This window comes from Diadema setosum, chromosome 18 (assembly GCF_964275005.1).
Source record: "Diadema setosum chromosome 18, eeDiaSeto1, whole genome shotgun sequence".
Taxonomy (NCBI): Eukaryota; Metazoa; Echinodermata; class Echinoidea; order Diadematoida; family Diadematidae; genus Diadema; species Diadema setosum.
Window position 1 is genome coordinate 33,036,103 of NC_092702.1, and position 17,410 is coordinate 33,053,512.

At 38.0% G+C, this 17,410-nt stretch overlaps 1 protein-coding gene across 1 annotated transcript in view; it reads right to left on the reverse strand.

Annotated features, from left to right (window-relative positions):
* LOC140241788 (SH3 domain-binding protein 2-like) overlaps positions 1-8,296 on the reverse strand; it is a 50,929-nt gene extending 42,633 nt beyond the window's left edge. Inside the window, exon 1 of the mRNA XM_072321538.1 lies at positions 8,060-8,296. Within this exon, the coding sequence (XP_072177639.1) occupies positions 8,060-8,195 (136 nt within the window). The 5' untranslated portion in view covers positions 8,196-8,296. The remainder of the gene's footprint in view (positions 1-8,059) is intronic.
* Positions 8,297-17,410: the final 9,114 nt, after the last annotated feature.

The window sequence follows — 17,410 nt, forward strand, 5'->3', positions numbered from 1 at the left end:
GAGGTTTCTCATTATCTCCTAAAAAATGTTAGAGACCTGAAATTAGGTCTCAACCAAAACTATACGATTCCTTTAAAGTCTTACAAAGTTAACTTATAAAGTTAAGCCTCCTTGGAGTGGACCTCATTTATTTGGTATCATGACTACCAGGGTGAAAATAAGATATAGAGAGTTATGGCTTGCCTGGTGCCTATTCAATGGCAATTCACTTACTTATCACAATGGTCAAGGAAGAATTCACATTAGGGCCCCCATTCCATTAAAGATATCAGGATAGCAACTCTTGCTGGAATGGCAATTTCCCACAGCAAAAGCCAATCAGGAAGCTGGATTCTTGTCATCACCATGACAACTGCCATTCCAGCAAGAGTTGCTATTATATCAACATTTTTGTGAAATTGAGACCAGATGTGTTGACCAAAGCTCCGAGAATGACCACCGATACTTTATGGAAGTTTTCTTTTTTGCCATTACTCTCTGAGAAAAAACAGACTGTATGATCAATTAGTGTTATTACGAGTCGTTAATATTCAACAACAACAACAACAAAAAATCAGTACTCACAACACCATTAGTGCATACAGGGAGAGCATAAAATAAGAGAATGAAATGACTGATGGAATATATGCGATGGAATATAATTATGTACATTTGATAAATTTCTCATGACTACGAACAAATTACAAACTTCACCGCTGGCACCTGGTATGCTTCCTACCAGTCAATGATCCGTGACTTACAAAAAAAAAATGCGCTTAATATGAATCATACCGTAATAATTGATGACACTCTTTTATAGGGATGTGCCAAGTCTTGAGCTATTTTGGGGAATTTTCTAACCCTTATTGCTCTGCCATCTGATGCAATAAATCTCGCAGCAGGAAAAACTTTTAAAGAGTCGTGTGACTGAACGATGACTCTATCCAAAGTTAAACAGACAGAGCCTCTTCAGCTGGCTGGGCTCAGAGAGGAAGCTTGGAGGTTGTCCAGCAGTTCGAAAGGCCACAGGGGGCACAGTTTGTTGGCTGAAATCACATTATTCAATGTTTCTAATGAATCTGAAGTGAGTTTACATACACGGATAATGCATGCATGTACTTGTGTGATTGTTTGGTATATCATACCCGTTCATTTGATTGTTTGGTTGGTCGGTTTTATTTTTGCATTTTTCAACATTTCAGCACAAAATAAGATAGTTGATGATTATTTTGCAACATTATTAACAGCAGAACAAATTGTAAATATAACTTGCAAATTTGCTATCAGCAAAGACTAACATCATGAATAAAAGGAATATTTACAAAGGGAAAAACTCAGCAGACTGGAAATTGAATATGCCTGAAATGATAACAGCCTGGGAATGGAGTACTGAAGACAGGGGAAACAAGAAAACAAAGTGGAAAATATTGTGCCAATAATTTTGCAAAGTGTATTGTGCTGTGTGTGAATGTGCTTGGGCCTCTCATAGCACTAAATTATTCACAAAATGTATTTTTCAATTAATTTACTTCATTATCTTAAAATGTCTATTGTTAGTTTGTTAAATATATAACTATTATTAACTGCAATTTGGATATAATTATGAAATAAAAATCAAATAAAAATCAATTTTGTGGCCAACTTCTTATGTCAGATGTATTATCAATTTAATATCTATATTTAGACAGCATATATCTTTTTGGAAGTTATAGTCACACTTGCCATGTTGGGTGACTGGATTGGAAACCATATATGAATAGGTTTAATAATGCTACCAAACTAACTGGTCTGAAAGGAGGAATATAATAATTAAGGTAAAACCCGATCGCAATTGTTTACTTACAAGATCATAATCAAATGAAAGAAAGATATCATTCGGGGGGGGGGGGGGGGGTCAGGTGTAAGTTTCTTCAAATTTCAAGTTTCTACAAATTTGTAGAGGGAGACAAATTGAAGAAACTTACACCTGAAGATCATAATTCCTAGCATCAGATAATAGAAATAAAAAACAGAATGTCAAACTAAAACAGCTCTCACTTTTTCAACTTTATTGCTACAGTTTTGTAATCAGAAAACAAAATTCCTCGACTCGCGCAATAAAACAGCAGTTTGTAATCAGTCAGTGCAAATTCATCACTGATGCACAAGAAGTTGAAAATTATGATCACTCCTATTCAAAGACAATAATGATGAAAGTATTTCATAAGGCATTTAATACAACATTTTTCAAATCCTTTGGCATGGCATACATGCACAGTATATTCAAACATGAGCAAGTGGAAACAATATTTAAGGATCTACTTCAGATGGAGTGATAGCAATTAATTGCAAGTCATAAGTGTTTCTACTCTCACCAACACAAATATGCTAAAGTGCTGAGTAGATATTTTCACTTGGAATGGTCTGGTCAGGGATTTTTCTTTATCATTTCAAGAGGTATGCACAGTAGGTTAGACTTTCTCCTTTCATGCCTAAGTTTTTAATGAATCCTTCTACACTCTCTGTTGCCTGATTTCACTCCTTTTAATATAAAAAAAAAGGTAAATTGAAGATAAAGTGCTATTTAACTTTCATGCCAATTCCAATCACAAACAAAACTAGAGGGGCCGTCAAAGGTGGCAGACCCACGCCTTAGCGGCACTAGTGACTACAGAGTAGTTGCAATACTATACGATGGGGTCAAAACTACAAGGTCACATAGAATGTGCACTACGAAATGGAAGCATACACACTGCAGTGTGACTGAGACCGAGCAAAATTTTTCTGGATTGTTCCTCCAACAAAAAAAAAGAATCAATATTAATATGAAAAATCATCAAATACTGGCCATTTTGGAACAACAGAAAGCGAACTTTCACAAAATCTTTACAAATTCAGGACGACTAGTCCCTCAAATAAACATAAATTTCAGAATTCTTACAAACATTTGAGCAGCAAAGTCCGTCGTCTGGGAGTTCTGATTTGTATGGTAGCGGAAAATGTGCATCATACTATACTATGGGGACAAAACTACAAGGTCACACAGAATTTGCAGGGGTCAACCGATTATCACCAAAATCTAATCGATTCTTTCCTGTCACTATCCAAACATTCCTCGAACATTTGGTGCAAATCCGTTCACCCATTCTCTTGTTATCTTGTACGTAAACAAACAAACAAACATACGGAGCCCTTTACATAACCCTGCCGATTTCCATCGGCGTGGGTAAAAAGCTTCACATCCCCCATAAAAAAAAAGACCAAGTGTTGCTTGAATCAGAGAAAACAAAAAAAAAAAGGGAAGGCAAACATTTGAAGGACAGGACCCAGGGTGAATGTATGGATGTACAGATTCAAAGGAAACTTTCACCGACCTTTGCTCCTTTCACTTTATACTCTCAACTAAGTGGGAGACACACCAGCATGTTTCATTGCCACGAGCGAGTATAAGAGGGGATGCCCTCTCAGATTTAAAGAAAATTCCCTAATTAGCAAATCTTTATGGAAAAAAAATAACAAATTGAAGTATAAAAATTTTGAGACAGATGGATGTCAGAAACGGATGTTTGTCCAGTAAACATTCATTCACAGGGCTGTTTATTATTTCACAGCATGTAAGATATCAATCAAAAGCACTGACAATGAAACACATCTTGTTAATATAATGACAGCACTTGAGCAGGTTTTTAATCCTGAAATTCCACTGTAATAATAAGTTTGTTTATGAATGGATGCAAAGGATACTTTCAGCCCATTTAAGGCAATGCTGTATCCTGGTGAAATTCTTGGTCTAGGCACTATGATGCATATCCTTATCTTCTATGATATGATTACATTTACTGATTTAGTAATGAATCTCTGTTTAAATATAGATACATGTACCAGTAGGCCCACTCATGTTTTTGACAAACCAGATAACTCATCGAAAGTCAACAAGTCAGGTATATCTCTGAATACCTCACTGCATGCTAATGACCTTTTCTTCTAAGACTTGATGAGAAGCATTTTATTTTTACCCTATTTGAGCTGCTTCTTTTAAAATACTTTTGATAAGATATAAAATGCAATCCCAGCTGTTAGTGGTAAAGACAGCTCTCTCAATTTATGGAACAATCCTCGTGAAGGCATTTTTTGCAGTCAGCCTGGCACTGCTAGTCAACATAACTCTTTATGTGACATGGTGTAAGCCCCCAGCGTGCCAAATTATTCTGAAACAGCAACATACTGTAAAACGAGGAAAGTTCGCGTTCATTTTAATTTCGCAAATTTCGCAAGAGCCAAGATTCACAAAATTAAAATGCATGTGAAAATTCTTGTCTACACTATACACATTGAATGTTAGAGGCAACCCACGAAAATTTCATGCCGCAAAAAAAGGCCGTCGGCTCCAATTCGCGAAAATTACATGCTGCGAAAATATTGTGTTTTACAGTAGTCGTGCTTTGGGAAAACATTCTGTTTTTCAAATCTATGTAACTTTTAAAGATTTGTGTTATCCTGGACATGTAATGAGCAAAGTTGTTGAGAAAATGCTAAGCTTTGCTTTGATATACACTGTAATTTGTATGAAAATCTATGATTGCTTTTCTTTCAAATTCCCTGTAGCTACGTGCATATCATTGTAGAGGCACACGAAACAGTGACAGAAACTTAGAATTTACTCACAAATCCAGTAAGGAACACCCCTTGATAGTCAATCACCACAAAAAATGCAAGCTACATGTGACAGGAATGGAATCGAGTGAAATGCTTTCACTGTACTGCGGCAGTGGTTTGGGTGAGTTTGTGCGTTTGAGCAGAATATGTGAAGCTGGCATGCCATGGCCTGAGCCAGGCATGCGAACGTTGCACTTAAAGAGATAATCACACTACCAATACTTGGGACTACTTTACGCAGACATATTTTTTCATCTAAATGTGACTGGAATATGCCAGAAACATCATTGGAAATTATAAGAGATCTAAAAGAGCTGAATGGAATCAGATCCCCAGATAAGAAAAACTGCAATGAAAACTTATCGCTGTGATTTAGGTATTTCATGCAAGTATGTGAAATGTATTGGTAAAAGACGAGATGGAACAGGTTGCATTCCTAAAATCTGTGCAAAGTCAGCAAAAATGCACACAAAAATTGCTAATTTGAGCAACAAACAACAGCTTTAATCTTCTAACTTATGTTGCCAATGTAAGAATCATAATTTTTATATAAAGCTAGGAATTGAGAGTCTTCCAAATATTCTGCAATAAAAAAGTAATATGAATAATCAGATATTAAGCAAATAATCAACATTGGTGAAAGTGATGGGACAAACCTATCACTTCCGAGGCGATCTGGATGTAGCTATCTTTCCAAAGCGCAGCGGAGGAAAGATAACGTACACATTCAGATCGCCGAGGAAGTGATAGTTTGTCTCATTGCCTGAAACTAAAAGTTGATTATTTGCTTTATATTCCACATCTAGGGTCCTAGAAATTCCCATTTTATTCCACATCTGAAACCATTTTAGCTGTCTTTAGGTATCCTCAGGGCTTAGGCTACGTAGTTTACTTTAGACGCGTGCGCGTACTTATGACAAAACAATGATGGGCAAAACGACGCTTTATCACGTGATCAGCTCTTGACCAATCCTATAGCAAGATTCTTAGTATGTGGAATATAATCCAAAATTAAGCCTCAAATGCAAAATTATATCTACTGCACCTCACGAACAACACCATCAATAGTAAAACAAAAACAAAAACAAACATACTAGTAAAAAGATGGAGCATCTGTGCACAGAGAAATGTAGTATCTAGGACGTAATGGGTTAAATGATTTTCTATGGCCAATTTTGAGGGCAAATGATATTTGGACCAAAGTCTTCTTGATACATGGATGTGATGGTGCCATGTGCTAAATATATAGAGCAGTCAATAAACATTAATGATTAACATGTTTGACATCAAGATGGTAGACCAGCTATGTTTAAAATTGTGTGCTTTGACTTTATTGCAGTGGCATAAATATAATATAATACTGCGCCTTCATGGTTGTGGTATATGCAGAAATCTAATACGCCATGCCCAAGGTGCAAACCTAGTTTCTGTTCATGTGAATCCGCAAATACCAAAGAGCATGCCACAAGCTCAACAAAAAAAAAAAAAATAACAGAAAATGAAACATGACAAATAAACTTGTTTCCATTTCAGTGTTTTTGCTCTTAAGGTACACACCTATTAGAATGTAGTTACAAATTTCTATCACTTGTATAAATACCACCCTGAACAGGTTAATACCAACAAGATATTTCACAGAAATCAAAGTTACTGAATATCCCGTCTTTATAGTTTCTGCTCTGTAGAAATTTCTGTGTTTCTGTACAAATCTGTTCTAATGTGTTATCACTGTAAAATCTTACCCGATCACAAAGGTAAAGTTCAACAAATGGGTGCAATGATTGCAGTAGCTTTTTTTGTTGTTGTCTGGTCACCTGAATACCTCATTCGCATGCATCCATGTTTATAAACCTAGAATTAAACCTTACCCACAGTGCATTGAGTTGTGAGTCCATCAATTTATCTCTCTTTGGGCGCGCTCATGCGGATTTCGTAGCCAGAATCACAAACATGAATCATGATTCAGAACGGCGTTTCAAATCACGGTCTCCGTGGAGGAGCATTCATGCGGGCTTGCGCAACGCTGATTCTGGCTCAGCTCATCCTTTGCCATTGCGCAGCGCACTGCGCAGTTTTACCTTGTCTCTGCAACTTGAGCCTGACGACCTCCTGTTAAATCCTTCTGCCAACTGATCAGTCAGTTTATTGTAGGCCTTTATGTTTTTATTTCGGTGAATACCTTCCAATAAGCTGTGGCATTCAGGCTCTGTCCACAGATCGAGGAATAATCTTTATTCTTCGTCTCTCCAATTGTTTCCCTTGGTAGACACAGCTGCAACCATTATATCATCAACTCAATCAGAGAGTAATACATGTATTATTATAATAAACAGCTAGATACTAGCATAGAATCGGTGTATGGCGTTGATGTAAACAAACTAGCGCAGGTATGGTACCGAAACACACGATTCATAAGACGTACACAAGCGCGCGAACAGAGCCAGAAGCTGTGGGATACCCCGTGAGACACACATGCGCCTGGCATAGCGCACAATGACGTCCAGAATCATGATTGAAATCACGGTTGCATTCATGCGGTTTCTGCGATTGTGATTCTGGCAAAATCATGATTCAAAACGCCCTTTTTTCCACGTTTCAGATCGCATGAACGCAACGCAAGTAAACATGTTAAGCAACTAAACGCGTTTAGAAACGCAATTCTAGTTTCGCATGAACGCAGCCTTTGTCTACAACAGTGTCATCTAATCTCATCTGTTCTACTTCAGTTGCACCTTCAAAACTCCCCCCTTATCTTTCCTACTTCCTCTTTTTGCCTTGCATTGCCACCCCCTCACTATCCTTTATCAGGTTGCTGGCCTCTGCAGGTAAAACAAACACACAGAAGAAATATTACCAAAGACAGATGCACAACAAAATGCATACTCTGGAGACTGCTGGGGGGGGGGGGGGTTAAATGCATATTTCCATCATGCTAAATGAAATGTCAGAAATAAGCACTAAATTTCATCTATAATATAAAACCAAATTTTCTTATTTTGGATAAGGAAGAAGTAAATTCTTTAATGTCATAAGTCTCTATTTCAGTCGCTGTCCTCAAAGTACTACCTAATCATCACCCCATCACCCCTTCCCCCCCCCCCCACCACTGAATCCACTCCCTAAAATCAAATCAGCTCCTACCATAACCACACATGGTCCCAGTCTAGCCACATATTCCTCCTTTCTGTGGGTTTTAGATTCTACCCTGTGCTAATTGTTAGCATACCTCTGATCACCCTGCCTCTGGAGTTCATTGAACAAAGGAGACAACGAAACATTCTGAGTAATACGACTGAAGAGGTAAAGAATGCAAACATGTGCAAGCATTGGATGAAGGCACTAACACACAGGCAAGAACAAATAAAAACAAACAAAGGAAAGGCAAAGAACAGGCAAGCACGCTAGAACAGAAAGCAGGCACTGAAATCATAGCAGTGGGACTGACTGATGTTCTCCAGCCCCTCCCTGGAGTAGAGGGAGGACTCCGAGGTGGTTCGCTGGAGGCTCGGCTGGCAGACAGGCAGGCTGGTGGGGAAGTTGAGCACGCTAACCACCGACTCTCTGCCACTGCGCCAGGCCATCGGGCTGCTGTCGCCCCCGCCGTGTCCTCTCCTCAAGGTGGCTCCTGGGCTGTAGGGACTCCACTGGCTGCTTCCACGATGGACAAGTCTGCGACATCACTACAGTCCTGCAAGACACAGCCCACGAGCCAGCCAATCAGTCAAGCATATATAGATTGTGACAGGAATTATGCAAATTATGGAAGTTAACATGACAATATTTTCCCTTTTTTGAAGAACTTTTGTAAGCAATCCTTAACAGTCACATGTTCAATATGTAGTAACAATATAGCAAATCTCTTGCCTGTGAGAATGCTTAGCATCATGAAGATATCATGAAACGAATGTAAATTACGCAAAATAATTGCAATGGAGTGAATAAAAAATGTGTAGCTTCAGAATATGGACAGAGCACACAAGTTAGAGGTGTATTGCTCAAAATTATTGCTTAACAGTTACAATCATGCACATTTTTTACAGTACGACACTGTGGTACTGACAGACTCTAAAAACACAAACTCCTATGGGGAGTTCACAAAAACAGTGATTAAGGCAAAAGGACAAGTTCACCCTCATAAACATAAGGATTGAGAGAATGTAGCAATATTAGTAGAACACATCATTGAAAGTTTGTGGAAAATCGGACAATCCATTCAAAAGTTATGAATTTTTGAAGTTTTTGTGCAGTAACCGCTGGATGAGAAGACTACTGCAGTGTATGAATAACTTAGATGTCACATGCGTACAACAATATAAGGAAAATATAAAGGGATTTTCACAAAGTTTCATCTTTTGAAAAAAGTACACATTCCCTTGATTCGTTACCGACATATGTTATGGGTAATATTATTCCCCCTGCCCTTAGAAAGAGGCAAGTCAAGTGCTCTTTTATTATGCGAAAAAAATGAAAATATGTTGAATTTTCTTCACATTTTCTTTAAATACTGTTGTACGCATATGACTCATAAGCTATAGTAGTCTCTTCAACCAGCGGTTCCAACACAAACATTTTAAAAATTCATAACTTTTGCATCGATTGTCCAATTTTCCTCAAACTTTCACTGATGTGTTGTACTAATATTGCTGCATTCTCTCAATCCTTATGTTTATGAAGGTGAACTTGTCCTTTAATAATCTTGGATCTACATGTAAGATCACATGCCACTGACTTGTAGGTTGGGAAAAAGAGGAAGTACAAGGGGAAAAAATACACCAGATATAATGAGTAGACACAAAACAGAAAGGCAATAAATGCTATGGAGTCAACGTTGAGTACAATACACTGTCCTTGTTCACAGCAAATGACACATAAAGTCACCTCACCCTCAACAAAGACTGTAGAGTTCATGAATTAAAGGGTATCCCAGGCAAGGACTTTGCTTTTGCTATATGGCAGACACACCACTCGATACTGTAAAACATGATATATATTCGCAGCATGAATTTTTCGCGAACTGGAGCCGACAGCTTTTCTTGCAGCATGAAATTTTCGCGAACTGCCACTGGCATTCAATGCATATACTGTAAAGGTGGAAATTTTCGCGGTGTTGAAATTTTCGTGCACTTTGCGCAACCAGAAGCTAGCGCGAAAATAAAAACATGCGAATATTTTTGCGTGCCATATGTTCAAGTAATTGCTATCTTGATTGCGCTGAATTAAAAACACGCAAAACTCTTCTTACCCGGCCAAGCGCAAAAAATTTGTCGCGCGAAAATATCCACTTTTACAGTAGTGTAGACAAGAACTTTCGCATGCATTTTAATTTTGCGAATCTTGGCGCTCGCGAAATTTGCGAAATTAAAATGCACGTGAACATTCCTGGTTTTACAGTATATTAAAAGGTATCACACTGAATTTATATGCCTGGTACTCCATACGATCTGTGAATGCCATCAATTATTTCTTGGTTTTCACCCCCCAGAAATCATAGTCATGTTATGGATATTTCATTGGCATATGATTTTAAAGCAGAAACAGATATTTAAAACAAGTGTTCTTCAGCCTGGATGACCCCTTTAAAGGGACTGTGCAGTACTGGCTGAGGTGAGGATTCATTTTGCGAGATATTTAGAAAACACTATATGAAATGTTAAAGAGCATACAATTCTAAGGGGAATCAAAAGTCTATTTGATGAAAATCTTACATCGGAAATGATTGAGATACAGTATCTAAAAACAAGGAAAAACAAAGAGATACTAATAAGAGTCGCGGCCGGTCAATTTTATTAGGATCACTTTTTTTTTTTTTATAGATCTCAGCCATTTCAAGGCCAATTTTCATCAAATAAACGTTGAATCCTTCTTGAAATTACAGGCTCTTTCAAATTTCATGAGAGATTTCTCACTATCTCACCAAAAATGTAAACCTGAATCCTCTCCTCAACCACTGCTGTACAGTCCCTTTAAAGTCATGCTGATATCACCATAGGCTTAAAGGGTGTGTACAGTTCTGGTCGAGGTGAGGATTTAGCTTATAACGTTTTGCTAGATATTGAGAAACCACTCTATGAGATGTCAAAGAGCATGCAGTTCTAAAGGGTATCAAGTTTATTCGATGAAACTCCTTTTGAAATGGCCGAGATATCCAAAAACAAGGTGAAACAAAGAGATCCTAATAAAGTTGTGGCATGTCACCTTTTATTATTAGCAGTTTTTTGGATATCTCAGCCATTTGAAAAACAATTTTCATCAAATAAACGTTAAATCCTTCTTAAAATTACATGCTCTTTCATATTTCATAAGAGACTTTTCATTATCTCACTTAGGAATGTTCAAAACATGAATCCCCACCTCAACCAGTACTGTACAGTCCCTTTAATCATTGAATACATAGCCAAGGAGCTCAAATGCATGTGTGTGTTAGTAACTAATTGCCTGCCGGTTCTCAACAGGCTATCGCCACTGAAAGAACACGATCTGTAGTTATGTCAAATAAATTACACCATCAGTAGCCTCTCAAGGCTATAATGCATGCGAAACATGCATTATTACTTTGTTTCCAATGCTGTGAAGATATGAATAGCACTGAAAACAGCATAAAAATAGTCATTAGACTAAATCTTCAGTTCACTCTGTAAACATCCCTACTCATAATGTGCTCATGCAGCATAGCAGATGACTGCAGCTTATGGTGTCACTATCAAAGCAACATAACAAACGGCGCCCCAACTTTATACAGTCATGGAAGCAAGTGACAAAAATCATGTACACCGGCCCTGCTTACCAGTCAGCAATATCGCTTCATCGCAGCCATACTGTGATCACAGAAGCATGGTGACACTTCAAAGAATTAGGCACATACAATAATTCTCCCTTCCAATCACACCAGCCCCTTTGAATGTCCGGTGAACTATTAAACTCATGAAGTAAATGAGAAGTGGACCACAAGTACAAAGTGCAGGCTGCATCAAAACTTCCCAATGATTTCTTTTTTCCTATCCCTCTCTCCCTCGTTCTCTCGCTCTTCCCCACATTCACTGCCGGTTCCGGATCAGTGAAAACTTTGTGCAGATCAGTCTCTGCCTAGAAATGATATATCGCTTCCAGCTCAGCGTGGGAAGGTCGAGGGCATTGAGATCATCAGGGCCTCTTGAGGATTGCCATTAGCTGCGAGTTGCCAACGTTATTACTTACGGAAGTTCTAAGTGTGCGGCAAGAAGGCAACGTGTTGAAATTCTCCTCAGTGCTATATCTATGCAAGAAGAGGATATTAAAAGGGGACTTTAAAAACTTGACAAGGCACCTCTTTAATTCCAGGGTAGTTTTGAAAAGTTACTGCCTTCAGGTCTTCCTGTCCAAAACAAGGCACCTTAAAGTCAGTTATATAAGAAATGCCCTATTCATCTGAACAAGGTGCCCAGGAGAGCACTGGGAAGTCCCCTCCTTGCACTCTCCTTCTGAACAAGGCCACTGGCAAAGTTCCAACGAGGCACTTGTCACCTCCTTATCTTAAACACAGTACCTAGGCAAGTTAAAAGAAGGCACCTTCTTGCCTTATCATTCTAAAGAAGGCAATTGCAATGAGCTTCAATAGGATTTCTTGGCACTTTATGAGAATTTTCAGAAATTACTTTTTACCATCTTATACTTCAAGCCAGAAGCCAATGCTAGCTTCAACAAGATTCCTTCTCGGAGGTCCTTTGCAGCAAAGAGCAATTCCTTTTCCGTCCCTCCCTTGCTTTCTCTCTTACTGACTTTCTTGGGTGTACTGGAGAGTCACAGGGGGGCCCTGGACTCGACTGCCTTGATTCAGTCTCATGGACTTCAAGGTAGTCAAAATTTGCGGTCATGGCCATTTTAGCTGAATCTTTTTCACTGAGAGTTTTAAAGAATCACTCACTATCAAACTATGCTGAAAATAAAAATCCTAGAGATGATTTCATCTGAGATTTCTTGGCAACTGTGAAAAACTCTTTTTTTTAAAGTAAACGAAGTTACCCTTTAACTTATCCACTGACACAATGCTGCATCGTACCCTCTTTGATTTAATTCAATACTGGTACAACATTTAACTGAGCAAGCAATACTGTTCTTCTGAGCCTTAAGTGTCGTGCAAATAGCCAGATAAGTTCTTGCGATAGCTACTTTATGTTGTACAAGTTCAATAAATCATTGAATTTCATTCTTCTCACCCACTATGATTGCTAAATTTGTAAAAAGGAAACTTGCATGAAATACATGTATATAGGATGTACTGTCAACAAGTCCATAAAAACTCTAGAAAAGGCCTCCGTTACCAATAAGTTTCACTCATGAAAGCAAATAAATCAAGGAAGTTGAAATTGTCATAATACTGCTAAACACCACAACGGTGAGGCAACATCATTGTAACTACTTTCCATATTATACATGTTCCCCTATAAATACATTCTTAAGTGTATCAAATGTATAGATCTACTCTGCTGACCTTCAGTGTTTAAAAATAGCCTAACATAATAGTCCAGTCCATCGTCTGGTGATACTACATTTCTATAAAAGAAACAGTGCATGTGCGCTACCTGTACTTGACGATATTACAGCCATATCCCTGATATCTGTATGAGAATTGAAATATTGTCACATCGTGAGGTAAAACACTCACAAATCTTGGAACTTTACATATTTAAAGCTCCTTATCAGTCTGTTGTACGTGGCACATTTTTACCTTCTTAACCCGTTGAGGACAAGTTCCGAGTATATACTCTGGCAAGTGTCTATGCGAAATGCGTGCTGTAGCAAAATCAGCCTGTCCTCAGCGGGTTAATATTTATCACAACTGTGGATGCATGTTACTAGGAACATTATTTCTACGGCTAATTGTCCATTGCCATGGCTTTTGAACTTACATATGATTACAGCTCAATAGTTTGCAAGATCTGTTGCTTAAATAAATCACAGCAACAAATATCTCTAGATCCATTTTCAGTGGGAAATACAGTGTGTGGAGACAGTACAATTTGCAATCTTTTCTCTTGTCATTCTCACTGCAATGAAAATTCTACATGTTACAATACAAGACAAATTTTGCAAGGTTTTGCCACCTCGTTGGCATTGCATTTTCACTTTGCAGTTTGCACCAGGTCACAGAGACGAAATCCTGGCCAGCTAGCTACAGCATACATGATCGCATGCTGCCAAGTAAATATCCAGTGGACATCATGTGACCACAGAAAAGTGACCAATCTTCTCCAGTTGAGGATTCTCTCGTTGTAAATCACAATGCAGCAAACTTCATGGTGAGATGAAAAAATCATTGGTCAGTGTTCGATTTATTGCTAATGTTTTGGATACCAAGTTTTGCAGTTGCTTAGCAACTGTTTATGGAATTGTTACAAGTTTTCTTTTGGGCAGTTCAATTTCTCACTGTCATTATGAAAGGCTCTCCTGAGTAAACAGGCAATTAGAAACCACAACCAAGTATTCCAAGGTTTCTGGCAAACTAGTATCGATGCATTTCCTGCTAAAGATCAAGCAATAACATACATGGGGTACAAATACTTTCTTGAAGACTTAATAAATCAACTTTCTTTCATCATCCTAAGTATTCATCTTCCTCTACAACATTCACTTAACCTGTTGAGGACGAGTCCCAAGTACCGGTATGCTTGGGCAAGTGTTTATGGGAAATGTGTGTTGTAGCAAAATCAAACCGTCCTCAACAGGTTAAAATATAAATTATTCCTGCTCTTGTATTGTATATCTTGTACATTGAGTAATGAAACACAAATACTAAATATTCTGGGTTGTTCTAGTTCTGGTAGGCCTACACATCCAGACAAAGTTTTACATGAATTGTTATGCAATGAAATGAAAGACATCAGGGGCCCGTCGCATAAAATGCTTATACCCTCAGAGAAACTCTGGCAATTTCTGAAAACTCATGGTTAGTATGATGCTATTCTGTTAAATTATAAATACCAGCCAGAGTTTTTCTCAGGTACAAAGTTTTAAGCAACAGGCCCCAGGTCTGTGATTGTAAGAGAGACTTTAGATCATTTACATCAAATTATAACCACTTTTGTCTCCAACCGTGCAATTATTACCCTCATAACTCACTAGCCAAATATTTAAATACAACACATTGAAACATTTACTAAACATAGTAGACTGAACCTGGAAGAGGTTCATCTGATTGGTAATTCTCTAATTAAGGCAAAATTTTGTTTGTACACAACCAAAGAAAACTATTCATCTTGCGTGACGCAAGGTAAATAGTTTTCTTTGGTTGTGTACAAACGAAATTTCGCCTTAATCAATAATAGTCTGAAGTAAACAGTTCAAGACACATTTTCCATCATTTGAGTCAGTCCACACAAATTTGAATATTGAATAACTGGAAGCTTGCTGAATCAACTTGTCGGCACAGATACTTCCTACAGTATCTCTAAAACACATTCCTTGTTTCCCAAACAATGCTCAAATTGGTGTGTTTGGCCGACAGACACACACAAAGAAAAAAAAAAACCTGAACATGCAGGAACCACAAAAACATCCATTACCTCGCCCCCATGTTTGTTGACTGCACAATTTACAAACAATACACATTCAATTATTGTCAAGGTCTGTGTCTTAAAGGGATGGTCTAGTTTAAAGGCATGGTACAGTATTGGCTGAGGGAAGGATTCACTTTTTAACTCTTTGCAAGATACTTGGAAACCACTCTATGAATGGTAAAGAGCATACAACTAAAGAGGAAATGAAAGATGAAATTTTTTTTTAAAGTGCCTGAGATATCCAAAAACAAAGTAAAACAAAGAGATCCCAATAAAAAGGTGGGCCCCACCTTTTTGTTGCTCTGATTTGGATACCTCAGCCATTTCAAAACCAGTTTTCATCAAATAAACTTTTAATTCCTCTTAGTTCCTAACTCCATCTCAACTTATGGTCAAAGAACAAGAAGGTGGAAAATTGAAGAGAATGAGAACTTGCAGAGAAGAGGAGTGGATGACTGGAAGAAAAAAATGAACTGCAAAAAAATTTAATGTAAAGAAACAAAGCTTGGGGAGCTAGGACGATGAGAAGGGGCACGGGTACTAGGTGAGCCTTGGCTTGCAGGGTGTAGCTCAAAGCGAAGTGAATTCTCAAGCCATTATATGTGCATAAATTTGCGAAGCACGTAGGTAGGTAGTCCCCTGTTCAGCTACAGTCTGTACGCACCTTTACACACGTATTCAGGGTGCGCGCATATACGTACGTCGCCATATTGATTATGACGTAATCGAACTTGACAACATGAACAATTCGTCGCTGATGAGCTCTGCATTTTTAATTACCCCTGTTTTGAATGGCCACTGGAAAAATAAAAACAGAATAAGGGTGGAAAGTATAGGTCTCCTCACTTCATGCATATTCATATGTTCAAAACACTACATTCGTAGTTGCAAGATCTTAATAAAATTTCCATATAAGTGTACATTTTTGTAACCCTAATTTTATGCATTAAATATGACTTTATGCAAATTATTTATAGCCTATCAATAACATGTCAATAATAATTTTTTGACAATTTTTTGTATCTATTCCTTTTAAATTTGAATGAAAGAGGTCATGTCTACCTGTTTCATGCAGTCGGCTTCCATCCTACAGTTTTTTGCTCATTGCCCCATCCTCCCGATTTAGGGGTATAATAAGGTTTCGTGAACCCTGTAGGCTACTGAAATATGACCTGTTGCGTTGCCAGCGTCAGATTTTTATTATATTGAGGTGATATATTCATGATCTCGTGTCAAGTTATTGTTTCTGTTATAACGATCAAGTAGACTGCCCTTGGTATTGCATTTTTTCTCTTTAGCGGAAAAAATATTACATTCTTTCCTGACAAAATAGCCGCAGAATTTTATTTCTATCGGTGTGGCGCTCGCGCTTCCCCCTTGTGCGTAGGCGCAGCGATTTGGTCCCACGTCGTCCATTGTTCGATGCGTGAACGTGCATTTTGGGAGTTGGCGCATGCCTGTGGCCGCTGCATTATGTCGTGCTATTTTGCTGGTTTATAGGCTAGTTTGCATGCAGAATGCATGTTATACTGCATGGTTCATTGGTCAATAAGTTTTTATTATTAAAAATAGACCAGAAAGGACTATGTTCCTATGTGTAGCCAGCTAGAGTGCTAACAATCGCTACATTAGTCAGACAGCAGTCTGTCGTTGTTATAGGTCTAGACGTAATTTAAATCGGATCATCAGTAATAAAATAGTCGGCCTACATATCAAACCTATGGTTTTAATTCGTGCATTTACACATTGGCTTTGCAATATCTTGTCTTATATTGAGTGTAGCCTGTATATAAACTAGTAGGCCTAATAGTATTTATTTTGATAATAATATATCTACTAGACCCTAACAACGCTGATAGATCTACGTGTAGGTTGCTACGGGCAATTTGCAACACATGTCTAATAATATACTTGCCATACATGGTGCATATCATGTGCCAAAAATGAAATTAAAAAAAAAAAGTACCTGGTACATAATTTCTATATCAAATAGACATGATACGTTACGTGATAATCTGTGTCTAAAGTGACAGTGCATGCGGCGGTTGTTTACTTTGTATCTTTGTTGATGAATTTGACAAAATGCACAATAATAATGTGACGTGACCTGAAAAAGTACTGGTATTAGCTACTGCTATAAATAGTGATGTATTGACTTTCCATCCAGTGCATGCTCATCAAAGATACTTTTTTTATCAGTGTTGCACAGAGAGATGTAATTTCCTGGTTCTTTGTTGAAAGTACAGATTTTCGCGCTGCAAAAC